Source organism: Carcharhinus amblyrhynchos, chromosome 11, assembly GCF_965287045.1.
Source record: "Carcharhinus amblyrhynchos chromosome 11, sCarAmb.v2.hapA, whole genome shotgun sequence".
Lineage (NCBI taxonomy): Eukaryota > Metazoa > Chordata > Chondrichthyes > Carcharhiniformes > Carcharhinidae > Carcharhinus > Carcharhinus amblyrhynchos.
Window position 1 is genome coordinate 491,981 of NC_137334.1, and position 21,358 is coordinate 513,338.

Below are 21,358 nucleotides of genomic sequence, written 5' to 3' on the forward strand. Positions count from 1 at the left end.
TAAAATCCCCCATGATTATTGCTGTTCTGTTTTTACACGCATCTGTTATTTGCTTGTTTATAGTCCCCCCCACCTCGAAGTTATTATCTGGGGGCCTACAGGCCACGCCCACCAGTGACTATTTCCCCTTACTATTCCTTATCTCCACCCACACTGATTCCACATTTTGCTCCTTAGACCCTATATCGTCTCTCACCACCACCCTGATGTTATCCTTTACTAACAGAGCTACCCCACCTCCTTTTTCCTCCTGTCTATCCTTCCGAAATGTCTGATACCCCTAGATATTCAGTTCCCAGTCCTGGTCACCCTGCAACTATGTTTCTGTAATGGCCACTAGATCATACCCATTTGTGCTGATTTGTGCCATCAGCTCATTCTCTTTGTTTTGAATGCTTCGTGCATTCAGGTAAAATGTCTTTATGTTAGTTTTTCTTATCTGGACCCGATTTGTTAGTGCATTCTTTTGTTTGCACACTCTATCCCTACCTGTCACAGGCTGGTTATCCTTCTCCAGACCATCTCCCTTCTTGTGCTTGTCACCTTTTTTACTCTGGCTGAGGTTAGATTCCTGTCACCTGCTATACGCTCTGTCCTATCACATGGTCTGGAAACGTTACTGACCTCTCCTGAGCCCTGGCTCGTTTAACTCGTTGAAAGTCCTCATCATTAACCTGCACTCGTACCCTCTTCTTTACCTTTGATTTTGTAATTCCCCATACCCCTGAACCCTCCTCCCCAACTATTTAGTTTAAAGCCCTATCTGCAGCCCTAGTTATATGATTCGCCAGGACTCTGGTGCCAGCACGATTCAGATGAAGACCATCCCATCGGAACAGGTCCCATCTTCCCCAATACTGGTGCCAATGTCCCATGAATTCAAACCCATTCCTCCCACACCAATCTTTCAGCCACACATTTACACCCTTAATCTTATTGACCCTGTGCCAATTCGCTCATGGGTCAGATAGTAATCCAGAGATTATTACCTTTTTGGTTCTGCTTTTTAATTTAGCTTCTAGCTTTTCATACTCCCTTAGCAGAACCTCTGTTCCTGTTCTCCCTACGTCATTGTCACCTACATGGACCACAACAACTGGATTCTTACCCTCCCGCTCCAAGTTCCTCTGCAGCCCAGATTAGACATCCTGGACCCAAGCAACAGGCAGACAACACAACCTTCGGGATTCTTGATCTTGGTCATAGAGAACACTGTGAATGCCCCTGACTACACTATCCCCAATTACCACTACATTTCTTTTTTCTCCCTCCACTTGAACGGCTCCCTGTACTACGGTGCCATTGTCAATTTGCTCGTCCTCCGTGCAGTTCCCATTCCCGTCCACATTTGGGGCAAGAATCTCAAACCTGTTGGGCAGAGGGCATAGTCAGATGTTCTTTTCTAGGGTAGAAAAGTCAAGTATTAGAGTGCATAGGTTTAAGTGCACGGGGAGAAGTTTAGAGGTGTGTGAAGCAGCTCTTTTACACTAAGGGTGGTAAATGTCTGGAACGCGTGGCTTGGGGAGGTGGTGGGAGGAGGTATGATAGCAGCATTTTAGGGGCAAATAAACAAATACATGACTAGAACCGGAATGGAAGGATACAGACTCCGTGAGTGCATACGGTTTTCGTTTAGGCAGGCATCAAGATCGGTGTAGGCTGGGAGGGACAAAGGGCCTGTTCCTGTACTGTATTTTACTTTGTTCTTTGAGAGGTTGGACACACTTGGGGGTGATTCTCCCAAAAGTGCTGAATTGGCGAGAAAACTGTTCTAGATCACGACTGTTTATTCAGTGGAACTTCAGACCTGAATCTCCCAACTCTGTGCAATCCAGAGGTCACACATCGGGAATCTCATTAAAAACCCAGGGTGGCGGGGCTTATTTGCACCAGAGTCTGACAGCTTTGGAACTCTGAGCGTGCGCAGTGGCCTCAGTCTGTCAGTCTCCCCATTTGCTGCAGGGGGTCTTGGGCCAGCTCAATCGCTGGCCAGCCCAAGAGCCTCTCCAGTGTTCCCCACACAGTTCAATCACAGCCCCCACAACAATTTCCAGTCCAGTCCTGACCAACCCCCCAATCCTGGAGCGCCCCAATGTCCAGCCCCCTGCACCCAGCAGTGGCGATCTCCCCAGCCCCCCCACCCCCCAATAGAAGCAGAAATCTTCCCCCCCACCCTGCCCGGCAGACCACCAAAGCCCCAGCCCAACCCGATCACAGGCCTCCCTTCAGCCTAGACCAATCACCATGCAGAGTGGCAGCAGGACACCCAAACCCCACCAATCACATCCTAGGCCCTGGCCTCTGATGTCCAATGGGCAGTGCCAAGGTGCCCCCTGGGCATGGGCAATTTGGCCCTGGGGCATTGCCAAGGTGCCCATTTCCAGGGGGCACCACCCCCCGCTTCCCAACCCCCTGGGGGTCCCCGATTCCCTCCTTCAGTCCCTTCACTCAATGCCGGGCCCAATAATCACATGTAAAATAGATTTAAAATACATTTTACAAGTTTTAAATCACATCTCTTTTTCCGCCAGTTTCCAGCGCAGCCCCGATTGCAACTGTTCCCTCGCTCTGGGAGATGTGCATGCATCAGGATCGCAAGCACGAAACCTGCAAAATGGCCAACACATGATTCTCTCAACCAGACCCACCAGAAAATTTGCGGGTCGTAATGGAAGAATCACCCCCTTGGTTTGTTCTCACTGGAACGTTGGGGACTGAGGGGCAACCTGATCGAATTCTACAAGATTATGAGGGGCATGAACAGAGTGGATAGTCAGAAGCTTTTTCCCAAGTCAATCACTAGGGGGCATGGCTTTAAGGTGCGAGGGGTAAGTTTAGAAGAGATGTGCGAGGTGAGTTTCTTACACATATAAATGACGGGTGCCTGGAACTCACTGCCAGGGAAGGTAGTGGGAGCAGATGCAATAGTGACTTTCAGGGGGCGTCTGGACAAATACATCAATGGGATGGCAATAGAGGGGCTTTAGTTCAGACAGTCAGCATGGTCGGTGCAGGCATGGAGGGCCGAAGGGCCTGTACTTGTGCTGTAATTTTTCTGTTCGATTTGATTCTTTTTGGAATAGATCATAAAAACAGAAGAACAAGGAGCAGGAGTTGGCCATCTGGCCCCTCGAGCCTGTTCCACCATTCAATAAGATCATGGCTGATCTTTTCGTGGACTCAGTTCCATTTATCCACCCATTCAACATAAGCCTTAATTCCTTTGCTGTTCATAAAGTTATCTATCTTTGCCTTAAAAACATTCAGTAAGTATAGCCCCAGTCTACTCAGTCTCTCCTCATAAGCCAACCCTCTCAACTCTGGAATCAACCTAGTGAATCTTCTCTGTACCCCCCTCCCCCGTGCCAGTATATCCTTTCTCAAATAAGGAGGCCAAAACTGTACATTGTTTCAAAAAATTCCACCAAATTAGTCAAACCTGACCTGCCCTTCATGAATCCATGCTGCGTCTTACCAATGGGACAAATTATATCCAGGTGTCTCACCATTTCTTACTTGATGATAGATTCAAGTATTTTCCCTATTACAGAAGTTGTTAACCAGCCTATAGTTACCTCCTTTCTGGTCTACCTCCCACGATCATCAACATTCTCTTATCACATGCATCTCTAATTTCATGTTTAATGCCATTCCCAACATCGCTACTGCAGTTTGGTGGTCTATATAATGACACCTACTAATGTTTTTTGCCCCTTGGTATTTCTCTACACGTACAGACTCTGTGTTGTCTGAGCTAATATCCTCTCTCACTATTGTGCTAGTTTTCTCTTTAACCAGCAATGCCATCCCACCACCTTTTCCTTTATGCCTGTCCTTTCTAAATACTGAATACCCTGGGACATTCAGTTCCCATCCACGGTCACCTTGTAGCTATGTCTCCGTAATCCCAATTATATCGTACCTATTTACATCTATTTGTACATCAGTTATACATCCATCGGCGCGATTAGTTGCCATACTAGTTTAAACCCACCGGAGTGACTGTCGCAAATCTATCTGCCAGGATATTGGTGCCCCTCCAGTTTAGGTGTAACCCCTCTGTAGTTGAGGATTCTGTTTAATTCTAAATACCTAATAAGAGAATAATTAGCAGCACTTTAGATACATGGTTTGAGAATAATACAAAATATTTAAGCAACATCTTAATAATGTCTCTAAAAAATGAATTTGTAATATTCATTTTACAGACAGACTGGAGGGACTGACTGTGGACAAGTCCCCAGGACCGGATGGAATGCATCCAAGGATTCTGAAAGGCATGGCGGAGGTGATAGTGGATACCTTGATGATTATTTTCCAAACCTCGCTGGATTCCGGGGAAGTGCTGGAAGATTGGAAAACGGTTAATGTTACGCTGTTGCTTAAGAAGGGTAGCAGGCAAAAGGCAGGGAATTATAGGCCAGTTAGTTTAACGTCTGTTGTAGGTAAAATGCTTGAATCCGTAATCAAGGTGAAAATAGCAAGACATCTTGAGGAGAATTGTTTGATAGAGCAGACGCAGCACGGTTTTGTTAAGAGGAAGTCGTGTCTGACAAATTTATTGGAATTCTATGAGGATGTGTCTAGTGCGGTGGATAGAGGAGAACCGGTGGATGTGGTGTTTCTTGATTTTCAGAAGGCGTTTGATAAGGTGCCGCACAAGAGGTTGTTACAGAAGGTTAGGGGGCATGGGGTTGGGGGTAGGGTGTTAGCGTGGATAGGGGATTGGCTGTCAAATAGGAGGCAGAGAGTGGGGGTCAATGGGTGCTATTCGGATTGGCGATTGGTGACTAGTGGAGTGCCCCAGGGATCGGTGCTGGGGCCTCAGCTATCTACCATACGTATAGATGATCTGGAGGAGGGAACCGAGTGTATGGTGTCGAAATTTGCTGATGACACCAAGATTGGTGGAACGGCAAATTGTGCGGAGGGTGTGGAAAGTCTGCAGAGGGATCTAGATAGGCTGGGCGAATGGGCCAGGAACTGGCAAATGGAATTTAATGTTGGCAAGTGTGAAGTTGTCCACTTTCGTAGGAATAAGAACATAAGAAATAGGAGCAGGAGTAGGCCATCTGGCCCTTCGAGCCTGCCCCGCCATTCAATAAGATCATGGCTGATCTGTCGTGGCTCAGTTCAACTTTCCTGCCCTCTCCCCATAACCCTTAATCCCCTCTCTTATCAAAAACCCATCAACCCGCTTCTTAAAAATATTTAGCGAGGCAGCCTCCACCACTTCAACGGGCAGAGAATTCCAGAGATTCACCACCCTTTGAGTGAAGAAGTTCCTCCTCAACTCCGTTCTAAACCGCCCCCCCTTCATCTTGAGGCTGTGCCCTCTAGTCCTACTGTCTTTTTTGAGCGGGAAGAGTCTCTCCACCTCTATCCTATCCATCCCATTCATCATCTTATACGTCTCAATGAGATCTCCCCTCATTCTTCTAAACTCTAACGAGTACAAGCCTAGTTTATTCAGCCTCTCCTCATAGCTCAACCCCCTCAACTCCGGTATCAGCCTAGTAAACCTCCTCTGCACTCCCTCCAAGGCCAAAATATCCTTGCGCAGGTGCGGCGCCCAAAACTGCACACAGTACTCCAGCTGCGGCCTCACCAATGCCCTATACAGCTGCAGCAAGACCTCCCTACTTTTATATTCAATCCCCCTCGCTATGAAGGCCAGCATCCCATTTGCCTTCCTGACCACCTGCTGCACCTGCAGGCTGGGTTTTTGCGACTCATGCACAAGGACCCCGAGGTCCCTCTGCACCGTGGAGGGTAGGAATGACTAGGAAGGACTACTACTTACATGGCGAAAAACTGCAGCAGGCGACGGTGCAGAGGGACCTCGGGGTCCTTGTGCATGAGTCACAAAAACCCAGCCTGCAGGTGCAGCAGGTGGTCAGGAAGGCGAATGGGATGCTGGCCTTCATAGCGAGGGGGATTGAATATAAAAGTAGGGAGGTCTTGCTGCAGCTGTATAGGGCACTGGTGAGGCCGCAGCTGGAGTACTGTGTGCAGTTTTGGTCGCCGCACTTACGCAAGGATATTTTGGCCTTGGAGGGAGTGCAGAGGAGGTTTACTAGGCTGATACCGGAGTTGAGGGGGTTGAGCTATGAGGAGAGGCTGAATAAACTAGGCTTGTACTCGTTAGAGTTTAGAAGAACAAGGGGAGATCTCATTGAGACATGTAAGATGATGAATGGGATGGATAGGATAGAGGTGGAGAGGCTCTTCCCGCTCAGAAAGGACAGTAGGACTAGAGGGCACAGCCTCAAGATAAGGGGGGGGGGGGGGCAGTTTAGAACGGAGTTGAGGAGGAACTTCTTCACTCAAAAGATGGTGAATCTCTGGAATTCTCTGCCCATTGAAGTGGTGGAGGCTGCCTCGCTAAATATATTTAAGACGCGGGTAGATAGGTTTTTGATAGGCGAGGGGATTGAGGGTTATGGGGAGAAGGCGGGAAAGTGGAACTGAGCCACGTCAGATCAGCCATGATCTTACTGAATGGCGGGGCAGGCTCGAAGGGCTAGATGGCCTACTCCTGCTCCTATTTCTTATGTTCTTAATATGCCAGTAAAATCAAAGATGTATTCATGAAAGCACAAGTGAGGCACAAATTATGCAACAAAGTAAACTATCCAAGCCAGGTAATAATACCAAAAGTTAAAGTTGTCTTCATTTGGTATTGGAGCCAGTTTAAACTGGTTACAGAAATGCTGAATCATAACAAGCCATTTTTGGGAGAGAACTTCTGTAAAATGAACAGATGAATGAATGACTGATCAATATCTGAAGGTGTCGACCTATAATTGATTGAAGGACATGTCATTGTTTAGACTGACAGTGAATGAATGAAATTGATTTTAATTAAGTGCTGGGCTGTATAATCTGGTAATGAAAACTTTTTCATGAAATCTGAGATCTTTTGGGAAAGCCTGCTAGCTCATTAGCCGTGTAGGTGGAACCACTGATCTCCCATTTTGGCCAAAATGAGATTTGCCTTGTCTTAATCATATGTTGTTGCTAATTTGTAATGTCTTTGATTATAACATTTCAATATTTTAATAAAACTAGTTTCATTGAAGAACTTCATTGAACTGAATAAATTTTTTTGCCTTTGTGAAATGAAATGTGCAATGAAAAGATTCAGCCTTTAAATTAATCAGGTTACCTGGAAGATCCCACCTGTCCAGGATGAGGTGCCAATGATCAAGATATCTGAACCCCTTCCTCCTACACCAGCTCTTTAGAAATGTGTTTCGTTGCATGCTGTTCCTATTCTTAGCCTCACTGGCACATGGCAGTGGAAGTAATCCTGAGATTACAACCTAGAGGTCCTCTTATTTAATTAACTACCTAACTCCCCAGACTCCCCTTGCAGGACCTTATCACTCTTCCTGCTATGTTGTTAATACCAGTGTGTATCACGACTTTTGGCTGCTCATCCTCCCCTTCTGCTTGGTACTTTATCTTATTTCTTTAGAGTACCTAGGTATCACTGGCTTGGCCAATTGTTGCCCATCCTGAACTGGCAATGGGCACAGAATCATAAAATAGAATCATAGAATCCTTACAGTGCAGAATGAGGCCAGTCTATCGAGTCTGCACTGGTTCTCCATAAGAACATCTTATCCAGGCTCACCCATCCTACCCTATCCCCATAACCTCACATTCCCCCTAACCTATACATTTTTGGACTCTTAAAGGGCAATTTAGTACAGCTAATCCATGTAACCTGACACCTTTGGACTGTGGGAGGAAACTGGAGTGTCTGAAGGAAACCCATGCAGACACAGGGAGAACATGCAAACTCTGTACATTCACCCAAGGCTGGAATTGAATCCGGGTCCCTGGCACTGTGAGGCAGCAGTGCCAACCACTGTATCACTATGATGCAAGGAAACAAGAAACCATAGAGATGCATAAATATTACAGCATAGTAGGAGATCATTTCGCCCATCATGTCTGCACTAAGCAATTCACTAAGTACCGTTTTTCTGCCTTCTCCCTGTAATGCTGCACAGATTTCCTCTTTAGATAACTGTCTAATTCCCTTTTGGATGCTTAAATCGAACCTGCCTCTATCATAATCTTGGGCAGTGCATTCCAGACTTTAACAACTCACTGCATAAAACTATTTTCCCTTGTAGTTTTTGCTACTTTTAATCAATTGCTTTAAATCTGTGCCCTCTTGTTCTCAATCCTTTCACAAGAGGAAATGGTTTAGACTCAACCGTTATGTCTAGGCTCCTCATAAGTTTGAATACTTCTCTCTCAAATCTCTTTTCAGCTTTCTTTTCTGCAAGAAAAAGTGTCCTAGTATTGCCCTAAATGTCCTACATTCATCTATTTCCTGAGCTACTGAAAATCTGACATTTATAATACAATAGTTGTTTTTCCTATGGGAATCATAACTTTTTGAACACTCCCTTCACCCCTGCATTCTTTCCATGTTGTCCTTTTACCAGGAAGGCAACAAACTATGCAGGAACAAAACTGCTCGTCTGTCCCGCGAACTATGGGATCGCTGTTAACATTTCTATGTTTGCTGTTCCTTTTTGCACAGTCTCATGCCCCACAGTGCCATTGTATCATCACTCACAGCACTTTCTAATACTGAATACCTGTTTGAGAGTGACACACATTCCTAAGACATTTGTACTACCTGCTTCGTCTTACTCTTATGGATAGTCCTCATCCTACTATTGCAAACCTCTCTCTGCCAGTCCAGTGGCCATCTCCCAAAATATGTTATAAAGGAAACACTCATCCAACCTGATACTCAGCCGTGTCTCCAGATGCCCCTCAAATTGTGGAGGCTCTGAATTTAAGCTGTAGTTGGTGACATTCTTGCATACATGATCACCCAAGGCACAGAAATGTCCAGCAGTTTCCACACAGTGCAGGAAATACAAGCAAGAGGCTTCGGATGCCCAACCGTGAAGTTAGAAACAACTCTGTTTGCAATAAGATCCACGTTTAAACTATTAATTTTAATACTGCTCCATGTTTGATTTTATTTTTTCAGAAATCCCTGTTATATCATTGCCCCAGAGATAATACAACAATAGATACCATCAAACATCATCATCATGTACATTTTTTGTTCTCACCTTCATAGGTATTTTGACCTTCTGCCATTGTTGAGAGGAAATTACTTTGAACCATTTTCCAACCATCTTCTTCCTCCTACATAAAAACAGAAACTTTGCAAGAGTGTGATGGTGCTGTACTATTGATACATTTTCTGTTTAAGGGACCGTTTTAAAGTTCAATTCTTTTTCTACAAGTAGTCAGTATGTCTAGAGGGAATACAGCTCAGATGCTGGGAAAGCAGTATAATTACTAATTTTAGCCATGTAGTATTAACTTGAGAGAGCTAAAAGGCTCTTTCAATGAGAAGAGGCAGTACAATCTTTTAAAGCATCAATGTGGAAGTAGTCCAACGGACCACTGCTCCTCTGGTTAGCCAATTTTCAGCTTTCATTTAATACGACCCATCATGCTACCACAAGAGTTACATTGGCTGAATCATTGCTGGACCTTAGAACCTGTTTTGACCTCATTTTATGAAATTTGGTGGAGAGGATGAAGGCTAAGCAAGCCTCACAGAAACAGTGCAACGACCCAGCTAAGAGAGAGAGTAATTTGTAATGAATGACTTAGCTTTTATCCAAAACATTGGGGGTCAGGGGCAGCTTGGTTATCCAGGAAGAAAATTGCAAGGACTGGCACTGTATGTTATGTCATCGACTTACAAGGCCTCAAAGTGTGGAAGCACATAGATCACATCAGAAGACGGGAAGCTGCAATCCCCACCACCGGGAAGCTGCAATCCGCACCACCAGTCGTCTGGACTCAGTAGTGGAGTTAAGTAGACCAGCAGCTAAGTCAGTGCTAGCAGAACCTAGTGCTTTCCAAGGAGGATCTTGTCTGTCAGCTGAAGCAGAGGAAGAGGGTACCAGCCTCTTGGAATCTGTCAAACCATCTCCACTGTCGTAGACTCTGACACCTACACTTGTGAAATAAATCACTGAGCGGCAACATTTTGCACGTGGAGGCAGTGGCACAGTGGTATTGTCACTAGACTAGTAATCAAGTGAGCATGTTCTGATGACCCAGGTTCAAATAATGCCATGGCAGATGGTGAAATTTGAATTCAATAAAAATCTGGAATTAAAAGTCTAATGATAACCATGAAACCATGTTGATCTTCTGGATCCTTTCCAAGACCAACACATCCTTCCTTAGATACAGGGGCCAAAACTGCTCACAATATTCCAAATGGGATCTGACCATTTTGAAGATCACTTCCAAACCCCCTCTCGGCCTTCTTCTCCGCAAGGAGAACAGTCCCAATCTCTCCGATCTATCCTCATAGCTGAAGTCTTTCATTCCAGGAACCATTCTTCTAAACCTCTTCTGCACTCTCTCCTATGTTTTTGCATCCATGCTATAATGCAGCAACCAGAACTGTACACAATGGGGCCAATTATAACATTGTGTTGTGCCTGTTTTCAGGCATGGCATGGTGTAACAGTCAGGCATTAAGTGCTAAGCGTGAGTGGTACCAGTTTTCCTGACCGGTGCCATTTTACGAGCGCCGAATTTTTGGCACAGACAGCCTCTCACCAGAAATGGGTGGGAGGCAGGCTAATATATTAAAATTTATGAAAATGTTATTTTACATCTGCTTAGTGAGCCCAGTGCTCAATTGTTCATCCATCCCACCACCCCCGCAACTTATGACCTCATGGGGAAAAATTTGTGCCAGTGAGGAATAGATATGCTCTCCATGAACGGGGAGCAGTAGGCTTGGCCTTGCCAGTGGAACTGGAGGCCATTGATGCCCCTGGGTATGCAGAGGGCAAGGAGGAGGTGCCCCTTGGGCAGACTGGCAGTGTCACCCAGGCAGCTGGTCAATGCCCAGCAGGCAGTACCAGGGATGGGGTGGGCTAATGTGGCGAAGAGTTGAATGAGGAGAGGGGACCTGCTGCCACTCTGCACTGATTGGTAGAGGCAGGGAGGGAGAAGGGATCACTGCCACTCTGCAGTGATTAGTGGGGGAAGGGTGGCAAGTCCACGATCGGTCTGGGTGGCTGGCGAGCAGTAGGGAGGAGTCAGTGGGAGTTATATCACAGGCTGTGGGGGGGTGGGGAAAGAGTTCCTTCAGTCAGCCTGTACTAACAGGGGCCCTACAGCTCCCTCTTTTCAATCAGACCCCTGCTCAAACTAATGTCCATGTGCAGCATCAGAGAGGCCTGCACATGCACACTACCTCACTCTATAGACTTTCGGGAGCATTAAGCACCTCCCCCCATCCCCCCACAGGCTTCTGCAGCCAGCAACAGACTTGCTATTTTTACAGGCAGAGCATGGATGGCGGGGGGACTGAAAACATGCCCAAAAGATGGATCTAAATCTCTCCCGCTTTCAAATCTGCCTAGCACTTAGGAAAAAAATGTAAAATCACCCCCAATATTTCAGCTGAAGTCTAACTAGTCTCCTATATAAGTTCAGCATAACATCTTTGCTCTTGTACTCTATGCCCCTATTATTAAAATCCAGAGCACTACATACTTCATTAATTGTTTTCTCCATCCATGCCTGACAAATCTGTTGGAATTCTTTGAAGATGTAACTAGTAGAGTTGACAAGGCGGAGCCAGTCGATGTGGTATATTTGGACTTTCAGGAAGTGTTTGACAAAGTCCCGCATAAGAGATTATCGTACAAGATTAAAGCACATGGGATTTGGGGAAGTTCAATGAAATGGATAGAAAACTAGTTGGCAGAGAGGGAACAAAGAGTAGGAATTAATGGGTCTTTTCAAATTGGCAGGCAGTAAATAACAGGGCATCACAGGGATTGGTGCTGGGACCCCAGCTATTCACAATATATACTAATGATTTGGATTGGGAACAAAACGGTATCATCTGCAAACATCTCAGTTTGCAGATGATACCAAGTTGGGTGGGATGGCGAACTGCAATGAGGGTGCAGAGCTTCTTCAGAATAATCTGAACAAGTTGGGTGAGTGGGCTAATCAATAGCAGATGCAGTATAATTTGGATAAACATTATCCACTTTGGAAGCAAAAGCAAGAAGGCAGATTACTACCTGAATGGCTATAGATTGGGAGCGGGGAGTGTGCAGAGGGACCTGGGTGTCCTTGTGCACAAGCCACTGAAGGTAAGCATGCAGGTGCAGCAGGCGGTAAAGAAGGCAAATGGTATGTTGGCCTCCATTGCAAGAGATTTTAGGTAAGGAACAGGGATGTGTTGTTGCAATTATACATGGCCTTGGTGAGGTCACACCTAGAATCCCTGTGCAGTTTTGGTCTCCTGCTGTGGAAGGATGTTCTTCCTCTCAAGGGAGTACAGCGAAGGTTTACCAGGCTGATTCCAGGGATGTTGAGACTAAGGCATGAGGAGAGATTGACTTGGTTAGGATTGTTTTCACTGGAGTTTAAACAAATGAGGGGAGATCTTATAGAAGCTTTTCAAATTCTAAAAGGCTAGACAGGATAGATGCAGTGAGGATGTTCCCTATGGTGGGGGAGTCCAGAACTAGGGATCACAGTCTGAAGATTCAGGGTAGATCATTGAGGAGGGAGGGGAGGAGATGTTTCTTCACCCAAAGAGTGGTGAGCCTGTGGAATTCATTACAACAGGAAGCAGTTGATTCCAAAACAGTATTCAAGGGGCAGCTAGATACAGCACTTGGAGTGAATAGGATCAAAAGGGTATGGGGAAAAAGCAGAATTAGTCTATTGAGTTGAATGATTAGCCATGATCATAATGAATAAGGGCCAAATGGCCTCCTCCTGCTCTTATCGTAGAATCCTACAGTGCAGAAGGTGGTCATTTGGCCCATCGAATCTGCACCAACCACAATCCCACCCAAGCCCTGTCCCATAACCTCATGCCTTTACTCTATTGGTCCCCCTGACACTAAGGGACAATTGAGCATGGCCAATCCACCTAACCTGCACATCTTTGGACTGTGGGACAAAACTGCAGCACCAGAGGAAACCCAAGCAGACATGCGGAGAATGCGCAAACTCCATACAGACAGTGACCCAAGCCAGGTCCCTGGTACTGTGAGGCAGCACAGTGTCACCATCCTGCCAGAACCTTCTATGTTTCTTAACTACAGCATCAGCATGGAGGGCCAGGCCAGGTTAAAGTCAAAGTTAAAAGTTTATTTATTTGTCACAAGTAAGGCTTACATTAACACTGCAATGAAGTTACTGTGAAATTCCCCTAGTCGCCACAGTCCAGCACGTGTTCAGATCAATTCACCCAACCAGCTCGTCTTTCAGGACGTGGGAGGAAACCGTAGCACCCGAAGGAAACCCATGCAGACACAGGGAGAACATGCCAACTCCACACAGACAGTGACCCAAGCCGGGAATCGAACCCGGGTCCTTGGCACTGTGAAGCAGCAGTGCTAACCCACTGTGCTACCGTGCCGCCCCACTGCTGCTGATCTGGCTGCTGGTTAATCCGGGCACCTAGAAAGTAGGAGAGGATAAAAGAGAGCATGGGGCATGAGGCTTCTCTTCAAACTGCTGAATTTGAAAAATTAAAGCATGATGACAGATGAAAGTGGTAAGCTGATTGGTTGGTGAGTAACTGCTACTAGGGCTGTGCTTAATTAGCTGAAGCCAGAAGAAACACAGAACATTATTGAAATAGAGACATGTCAGCTTACAGCAAAGACAGCAAGACACAGGAAGTTCAGCTATATTCAGTGTCAAGAGAGTAAGGAAAAGAACAAAGAAAAGTCCAGCACAGGAACAGACTCTTCTAGCCTGTGCCGATCATGATGTCTGCCTAATCTAAAACCGTATGCACTTAGAGTCCGTATCCTTCCATTCCCATCCTATTCATGTATTCGTCCAGTTGCACCTTAAATGCCGCTATCGTAGCTGCTCCCACCACCTTCCCAGGCACTGCATTCTAGATATTCACCATCCTGTGTGTAAATAAACGTGCCTCACACATCTCCTCTAAACTTTTCCCCATGCAACTTAAATCTGTGTCCCCTAGTACTTGACATTTCTACCCCAGCCAAGAGCATCTGACTATGCCCTCTGTCCATGCCACTCAATCTTGTAGACTTCTATCAGGTTGCCCCTCAAGCTCTGTCGTTCCAATATTTATTCATCCTCTCCTCTGAGCTATTATTTCCAGACCAGGCAACATCCTGGTAAAATGCTTCTGTACCCTCTCCAAAGCATCCAGATCCTTCTAGTTGTGTGGCAACTAGAATTGTACACAATATTCTAAATGAGGCCTAACTGAGGTTCTGTACAGCTGCAGCATGACATGCTAATTATTATACTCAATGCCCTGACCGATGAAGGCAAGCACGCTGCCTGCCTTCTTAACTACCTTATCCACCTGCATTGTCACTTTGTGGTTGGTGGACATGTACGCCCAGGCCTCTCTGCTTGCCAAAGGGTTCTAACATTTACTATATAATTCCTACATGCATTGGACCTTCCAAATGCATTATAATCACACTTGTTCAGATTAAACTTTATTTGCTATTTCTCTGTCCAAGTCTCAAACTGATCTACATCTTGATGTAGCCTCGGACAATCCTCTTCACTATCGCAACTCTACCAATTTTTGTGTCGTCCGCGAAATTACTAATCAGGCCTGCATTTTCCTCCAAATCATTTACACGTACTACAAACAACAAAGGTCCCAGAACTGATTCCTGTGGAACACCATTAATCACAACCTTTCATTCAGAAAAGCACCCCTCGATTGCTACCCTCTGTCTTCAATGGCCAAGCCAGTTCTCCATTTTGTCAGCTCTCCTCTGATTCTGTGTGACTTCACCTTTCAAATCAATCTATCGTGAAGTACCTTATCAAAGGCTTTACTGAAGTCCATGTATACAATATCCACTCATCCATCATCTATCCCTGATCTATCATCTTCGTCACTTTCTCAAAAACTTGATCAAGTTAGTGAGGCACAACCTCCCCTTCACATAACTATGCTGTCTATCACTAGATTCCTTCCACTCAAGCAGTGGACCAACCCTTTCTTTGCTGCTCTCCTGCTCTTTATATATAATGCCTTACGTATAAAATGCCTTAGAATTTTCCTTAATCCTGTTTGGCAAGGACTTTGCATGACCTCTTTTAGCCATCCTAACTCCTTCCTCCGTTCGTTATATTCTTCAAGGGCTTTATCTGTCTTGAGCCTTTTAGATCTGATGAATGTTTCCTTTTCCTTTTTGACAGGGCACATAATATTCCTCATTATCCAAGGTTCCTGATATTTACCACACTTATCCTTCATCCTTTCAGGTATGTCGGTCCCGAATTCAACTGACGTGTGAAAGCCTGGACTGTCCTTACTTTATTGCTCGTGTTATGAAGTGGAGGCTGATCCCCCTTTGAGAACTACGGTTCAAATCTGTTATGGACAAGGAGAAAGATGGCTTTAGATTAGGACATGTTAGATTTTATTAAAACAGGATCTAGCCAAAGTTGACTGGTCTCAGCTCCTTGCGTGTAATTGTACAGTGGAGCAGTAGGGGGCATTTAAAAAGAAGCTGGGAGAATATGGGTCTGAGGGAGAAATGGAGAGACAGTGAGTTCAGGGAACCCTAGATGTCTCAGACTTTTTACTGTGTTCACCCCAGTCCAACGCCGGCATATCCACATCATGTCTCAGGCAATTCAGGACTGGAAAAAGATGAAGAGAAAAGCTTTTAGCAAGCACAAAGGAAGCAATTCAGCTGCGGCCATAGTGGAATATAGGAAGTGGGAAGTGCAAGAAGGGACTTTGGAAAGCAATTAGCAGAGCAAAAAGGAGGCATGATAAAAGGACTTGCAAACAGAATTAGGGAGAAACATAAAATATTTATAAATATATTAAAGGGAATAAATCTTGTCTCAAAGAATCCTCTCCAATAATTTCCTGTCTGCAAATTCTCAATCACTGCCAGTATATGGATCCCAATTTCATGTGCTTTAATTTTGCACAATAACCTCTTTTATAGAACTTTATCAAAAGCTTTCTGAAAATCAAAATACACCACATCAACTGGTTCATCCTTGTCTATACCACTGGTTACGTCCTCAAAATCTCCATTAGGCTTGTCAAACATGATTTTCTTTTCATAAATCTACGCTGACTTTGTCTAATCCCATCAATACTTTAAGTGTCTCATTGTCACATCCTTTAGAAAAGCACTTTCCCTGCAACTGATGTTGGGCTAACCACTCTGTAATTGCATGTTTGTTCCCTCCTTTTTATTTTAAATAGCACATTTATATTTGCAACTGTCCAAACTGCAGGGACTGTTCCCGAATCTACAGAGTTTTGGAAGAAGGCAACTATTCACAAGCATTCACTATTTTGACAGTCACCTCCTTTAGTACTCTGGGATGCAGATTATCAGGGTTTAGGGATTTATCAGCTTTTAGTTTCATTAATTTCCAAATTAAACTCATACAAATTTCCTTTGATTTCGCCTTTTCACGAGATCATTGCTTTCCTAGCATTTCTGGAAAGATATTTGTGTCTTTGTCTGTGAAGACAGAACCAAAGTTTGTGCCACACAAGTGTCAGGCAATGACCATCTCCAGCAGGAAAAAAAAATCTAACCTTTCCTGCAGCAGTGTCCCGAAGCATGGTACATTGGGGAGACCATGCAGACGCTACAACAATGGATGAATGAACATCGCTCGACAATCGCCAGGCAAGACTGTTCCCTTCCTGTTGGCGAACACTTCAGTGGTCACGGGCATTCGGCCTCTGACCTTCGGGTAAGCGTTCTCCGAGGCAGCCTTCACGACACACAACAGCGCAGAGTTGCTGAGCAGAGACTGATAGCCAAGTTCCGCACAAATGAGGACGGTCTCAACCAGGGTCTTGGGTTCATGTCGCACTATCTGGAACCCCCGTGACTTGCCTGGGTTTGCTAAACCTCACTTACTGTACCGTCTGGAGACAATACACATCTCTTTAACCTGGGGCTTAATGCTCCTTCCACTCACATTGTTGGCCACTATTGAAAGGGTACAGAGGAGATTTACAAGGATGTTGCCTGGATTGGGAGGCATGCCTTATGAAAATAGGTTGAGGGAGCTGGGACTCTTCTCCCTGGAGAGACAAAGGTTGAGAGGCGACCTGATAGAGGTTTATAAAATGTTGAGAGGAATAGATAGGGTGGATTCTCAGAGGCTATTTCCCCGGGTTGAAATGGTCGCTATGAGGGGACACAGATTTAAGGTGCAGGGAAGCAAGTACAGAGGTGATGTTAGGGGTAAGTTTTTCACTCAGAAGGTGGTGAGTGAATGGAATCGGCTGCCGTCAGTGATGGTGGAGGCGAACTCGCTGGGGTCTTTTAAAAGACTTCTGGATGAGTATATGGGATTTAATGGGATTGGGGGTTATAGATAGGTCTATGGATTGGTAGGTATTGATGTGATCGGCGCAACTTATGGGCCGAAGGGCCTGTTTGTGCTGTAGTGTTCTATGTTCTAAGACTTGAACAGCAGGTTAAAGACTCGAATTCTAATCAGTAATCTGTAAACTCTCTGCGCTGTTATATGCTCTGTCTGAGGCCAGAACTCTCCACTCGCCTGACGTAGGGGCAAATCCCAAAAGCTTGCGAGTTTACTATCAAATATATCGGTTGGACTTAAACCTGGTGTTGTCAGACTTCTTACTGTGTTTACCCCAGTCCAACGCCAGCATCTCCACATCATGTATTCAAGAAGGCACTCTGCACCACCCTCGCAACAGAAATTAGGGATGGGTAATTAATACTGGGCTGGCCACCATGTCTAATGAACAAATTAAAATAATAGAAGTTTAAAACAAAACCCAACATTTGCAACCATACTTCTTTATTTGCTTTCCCCTTCTTCTTCTTTTTCTTCTTCTGTTTCTTTTTCTCATCTTTGCCCTTTTTCTCTTTTTTTGCCTTTTTCTTTTCTTGTTGTTCAGCAAGTTCTTGAAGTACCTGAGAATTGTAAATAAGTCATTAGTGCACTGGCAAATCCTTTTGAAGGAAAGCCTTGATCCTTTAAAAGTTCAAGATAATGCAGAAGTAAAGGAAAAACTTAAAGATGAGCATTCTGTCCTCCATTAGATACAATGCAACAAATTGGAAGCATCAAGGCAATATTAACAGATACAAAGAACAATACAGCACAGGAACAGGCCCTTTGGTTCACCAAGTGCGTGCCAAAACACAGTTCCTATTCTTCTGTTCACTTTGTGTTCGTGCACTTATCAAAGTAACGTTGCTAATTGCCTGCTTCCACCATCTTCACTGGCTGGGTGTTCCAGGCACCCACCACCCTGTGTGTGCAAAAAACTTACCACCTCTCACCTCTGTGCCCTCTTGTAGTCAATCCTTCCACCCTGGGGAAAAAGCCTCTGACTATCCACCCTGTCTATGCCTCTCATAATATTGTCGGCTTCCATCAGGTTGCCCCTCAGTTTCCATCTTTCCAATAAAATCAATCCAAGTTTGTTCAAATTCTCTTCATATCTAAAAACCCACCAGACCAGGCAACATCCTGGTAAACTTTCTTTGCACTTTTTTCTAAAGCATCCACCTCTTTCTGGTAATGTGGTGACCAGTACTGAAGTCAGGTACCAAACAACTCAAGAACAGCTTCTTTCTGGCTGTTGTCAGACTTTGGATGGACTTACTTTGCATTAAGTTGATCTTTCTCTACACCCTAGCTATGACTAACATTACGTTCTGCACTCTCTCATTTCCTTCTCTATGAATGGTATGTTTTTGTCTGTATAGCACGCAAAAAACAATACTTTTCACTGTACATTAATACGTGTGACAATAATAAATCAAATCAAGAACTGCACACAATATTCCAAATGCAGCCTAACTAAAGTATTATAAGTAACATAACTTGCCAACTTTAATGCTTGGTGCCCCAGCCAATGAAGGCAAGTTTGCTGTATGCCTTCTTAACCACCTTATCCACCCGTGTTGCCACTTGCAGGGATCTGTGGACCAAAATGCCCAGATCTCTCTGTACGTCAATGTGTAATGTTAAGCAAAATCCTCCATTCAATCACAATATCTTGCCAGCTCAGATATATCCCAAAATATGTTGCTACATATATAAAGGTTATAACATTGTTATGTTTTGGGACTGTCTTTTTAATTCCAGGAAAGCTGGAGGAATGAAAGAGGGTCTGGGCTTGCTTACTCAGAAGAAGGTGCCATTGTATCTGTTCTAATGATGCCAACCTCCACTGTAGTGTATCTGGTGAATCTTTCTTGTCCATCAAGGATGGGCCCCCAACTGTGGTTGCTAATTTAACAATGCCAGACCCATATCCCTCCTAAAATTGAATCCCTTTTGTCTTCACGTGCTACCTCACAAGCCTCCGCCTTTAAAGGATTATCCTCTGTCATTTCTGTCACCTCCAGCACAGTGTCACCACCAAACACATCTGCCTTCCCGTCATTCAGAAGCGACTTTTCCCTCCATCACACCTTGACGCACTCTTCAATCATCCCTAGCGCCTCATCCCCTTCCCATGCAATTGCATGAGTTCTAACACCTGTCCTTTTACCTCTCCCTCTTCACATCATCCAAGACTCTGTCTGAAAGAAGGCAGAGAATGGGGATAAAGCTGGCTTTTTCAGGATGGCAGCCAGTGACTAGTTGTGTGCCTCAGGGGTCGGTTCTTGGACCACAACTTTTCACAATATACACTAATGATTTGGAGGAAGGAACTGAAGGCACTGTTGCTAATTTTGCAGATGATACAAAGATATGCAGAGACAGGTATATTGAGGAGCAGAGAGAGTGCAGGACATGGACAGGTTAGGAGAGTGGGCAAAGGAGTGGCAGGTGAAATACAACGTGGAAAAGTGTGAGGTTATGCACTTTGGAAGGAAGAATGGAGGCACAGACTATTTTCTAAGTGGGGAAATGCTTAGAAAATCAGAAGCACAAAGGGACTTGGGAGTTCTTGTTCAAGATTTTCATAAGGTTAATGTGCAGGTTCAGTCGGGAGTTAAGAAGTCAAATGCAATGTTAGCATTCATGTCGAAAGGGCTGGAATACAAGAGCAGGAATGTACTTCCGAGGCTATATAAGGCTCTCGTCAGACCCCATTTGGAGCACTGTGAGCAAATCTGGACCCTGTATCTAAGGAAGTGCTGGTCTAGGAAAGGGTTCAGAAGAAGTTCACAAAAGTGATCCTCGGAATGAAGAGCTTGTCGTATGAGGAACGGTTGAGGACTCTGGGTCTGTACTCGTTGAAGTTTAGAAAAATTGGGGGGGGGGATCTTATCGAAATTTACAGGTTACTGCGAGGCCTGGATAGAGTCGACGTGGAGACGATGTTTCCACTAGTAGGAAAAACTAGAACCAGAGGGCACAACCTCAGGCTAAAGGGACAATTCTTTAAAACAGAGATGAGGAGAAGTTTCTTCAGCCAGAGAGTGGTGGTTCTGTGGAGGCCAGGTCATTGAGTGGCTTTAAGGCAGATTTATAGGTTCTTGATTAATAAGGGGATCAGGGGTTATGGGGAAATGGCAGGAGAATGGGGATGGGAAAAATATCAGCCATGATTGAATGGCGGAGCAGACTCAATGGACCGAGTGGCCTAATTCTGCTCCTGTGTCTTATGGGAGGAGTCCCAAAGCTTTCAGGCGGACCAGTTATTGCCCGTCTTAGATTCGTCCTAGGCCGACACTGCAAGGCTGGGGCAGAGATCCTCACCATGACTGGCAGGTTCCAAGCGATGGCCAAGTCACAGCAGGCCACGGCGGAGTCCCAGAGGGCCGTGACCCAGTCACAGCAGGCCACAGCCAATGGCCTCAACAGGCTTCTCGAGATTCTGTGGCCCATGGCTGAGGGGCACGTGGGACAGTGCTGAGACACAGCAGGCTATGGCTGCAGCCCTTGAGGGCGTGATCTACTCACAGAAGGTCATGACTGAGAGGCAGCAGAGCTTGCAGAAGACCCAGTGGGACAGCACCAAGACATAGTGGGCTTTGGCAGCATTTTTGAGAATGTGACCAGTCACAGAGGGTCATGGCTGAGGGGCTGCAGAGCGTGGCCCAGTCTCAGTGGGCACTTGCTGCTGCCATTGACAGGTGGTCCCCAACTCAGAAGAGCATTGCAGAGGGCTCAAACACAATGGCAAGAATGCAGATGGTCCTCCAGGACTAGCAGGCCAGGTGACACTGGAGCTTCTCGAGCTCACTGCAGAAGCAACACCGTTGCATGGAGTTATCCAGGGGTCCACAGGAAAGACTCTCACCCACGCCAGGGCCTTCCACCCAGGAGACTGAGGCTGTGCCTACACATTCTGATGGCCCCTTCCTGACAC

The 21,358-nt window shown here is 45.4% G+C and overlaps 1 protein-coding gene across 3 annotated transcripts in view; it reads right to left on the minus strand.

Moving 5' to 3' along the window:
* LOC145349811 (dynein regulatory complex subunit 11-like) overlaps positions 1-21,358 on the minus strand; it is a 207,466-nt gene that overhangs the window by 131,514 nt on the left and 54,594 nt on the right. For all 3 annotated transcript variants that reach the window (XM_080198356.1, XM_080198355.1, XM_080198357.1), the window contains 2 exons: positions 17,877-17,996; positions 9,111-9,186 (listed from right to left, as the gene is read on the minus strand). In XM_080198356.1, the coding sequence (XP_080054482.1) occupies positions 9,111-9,186; positions 17,877-17,996 (196 nt within the window). The remainder of the gene's footprint in view (positions 1-9,110; positions 9,187-17,876; positions 17,997-21,358) is intronic.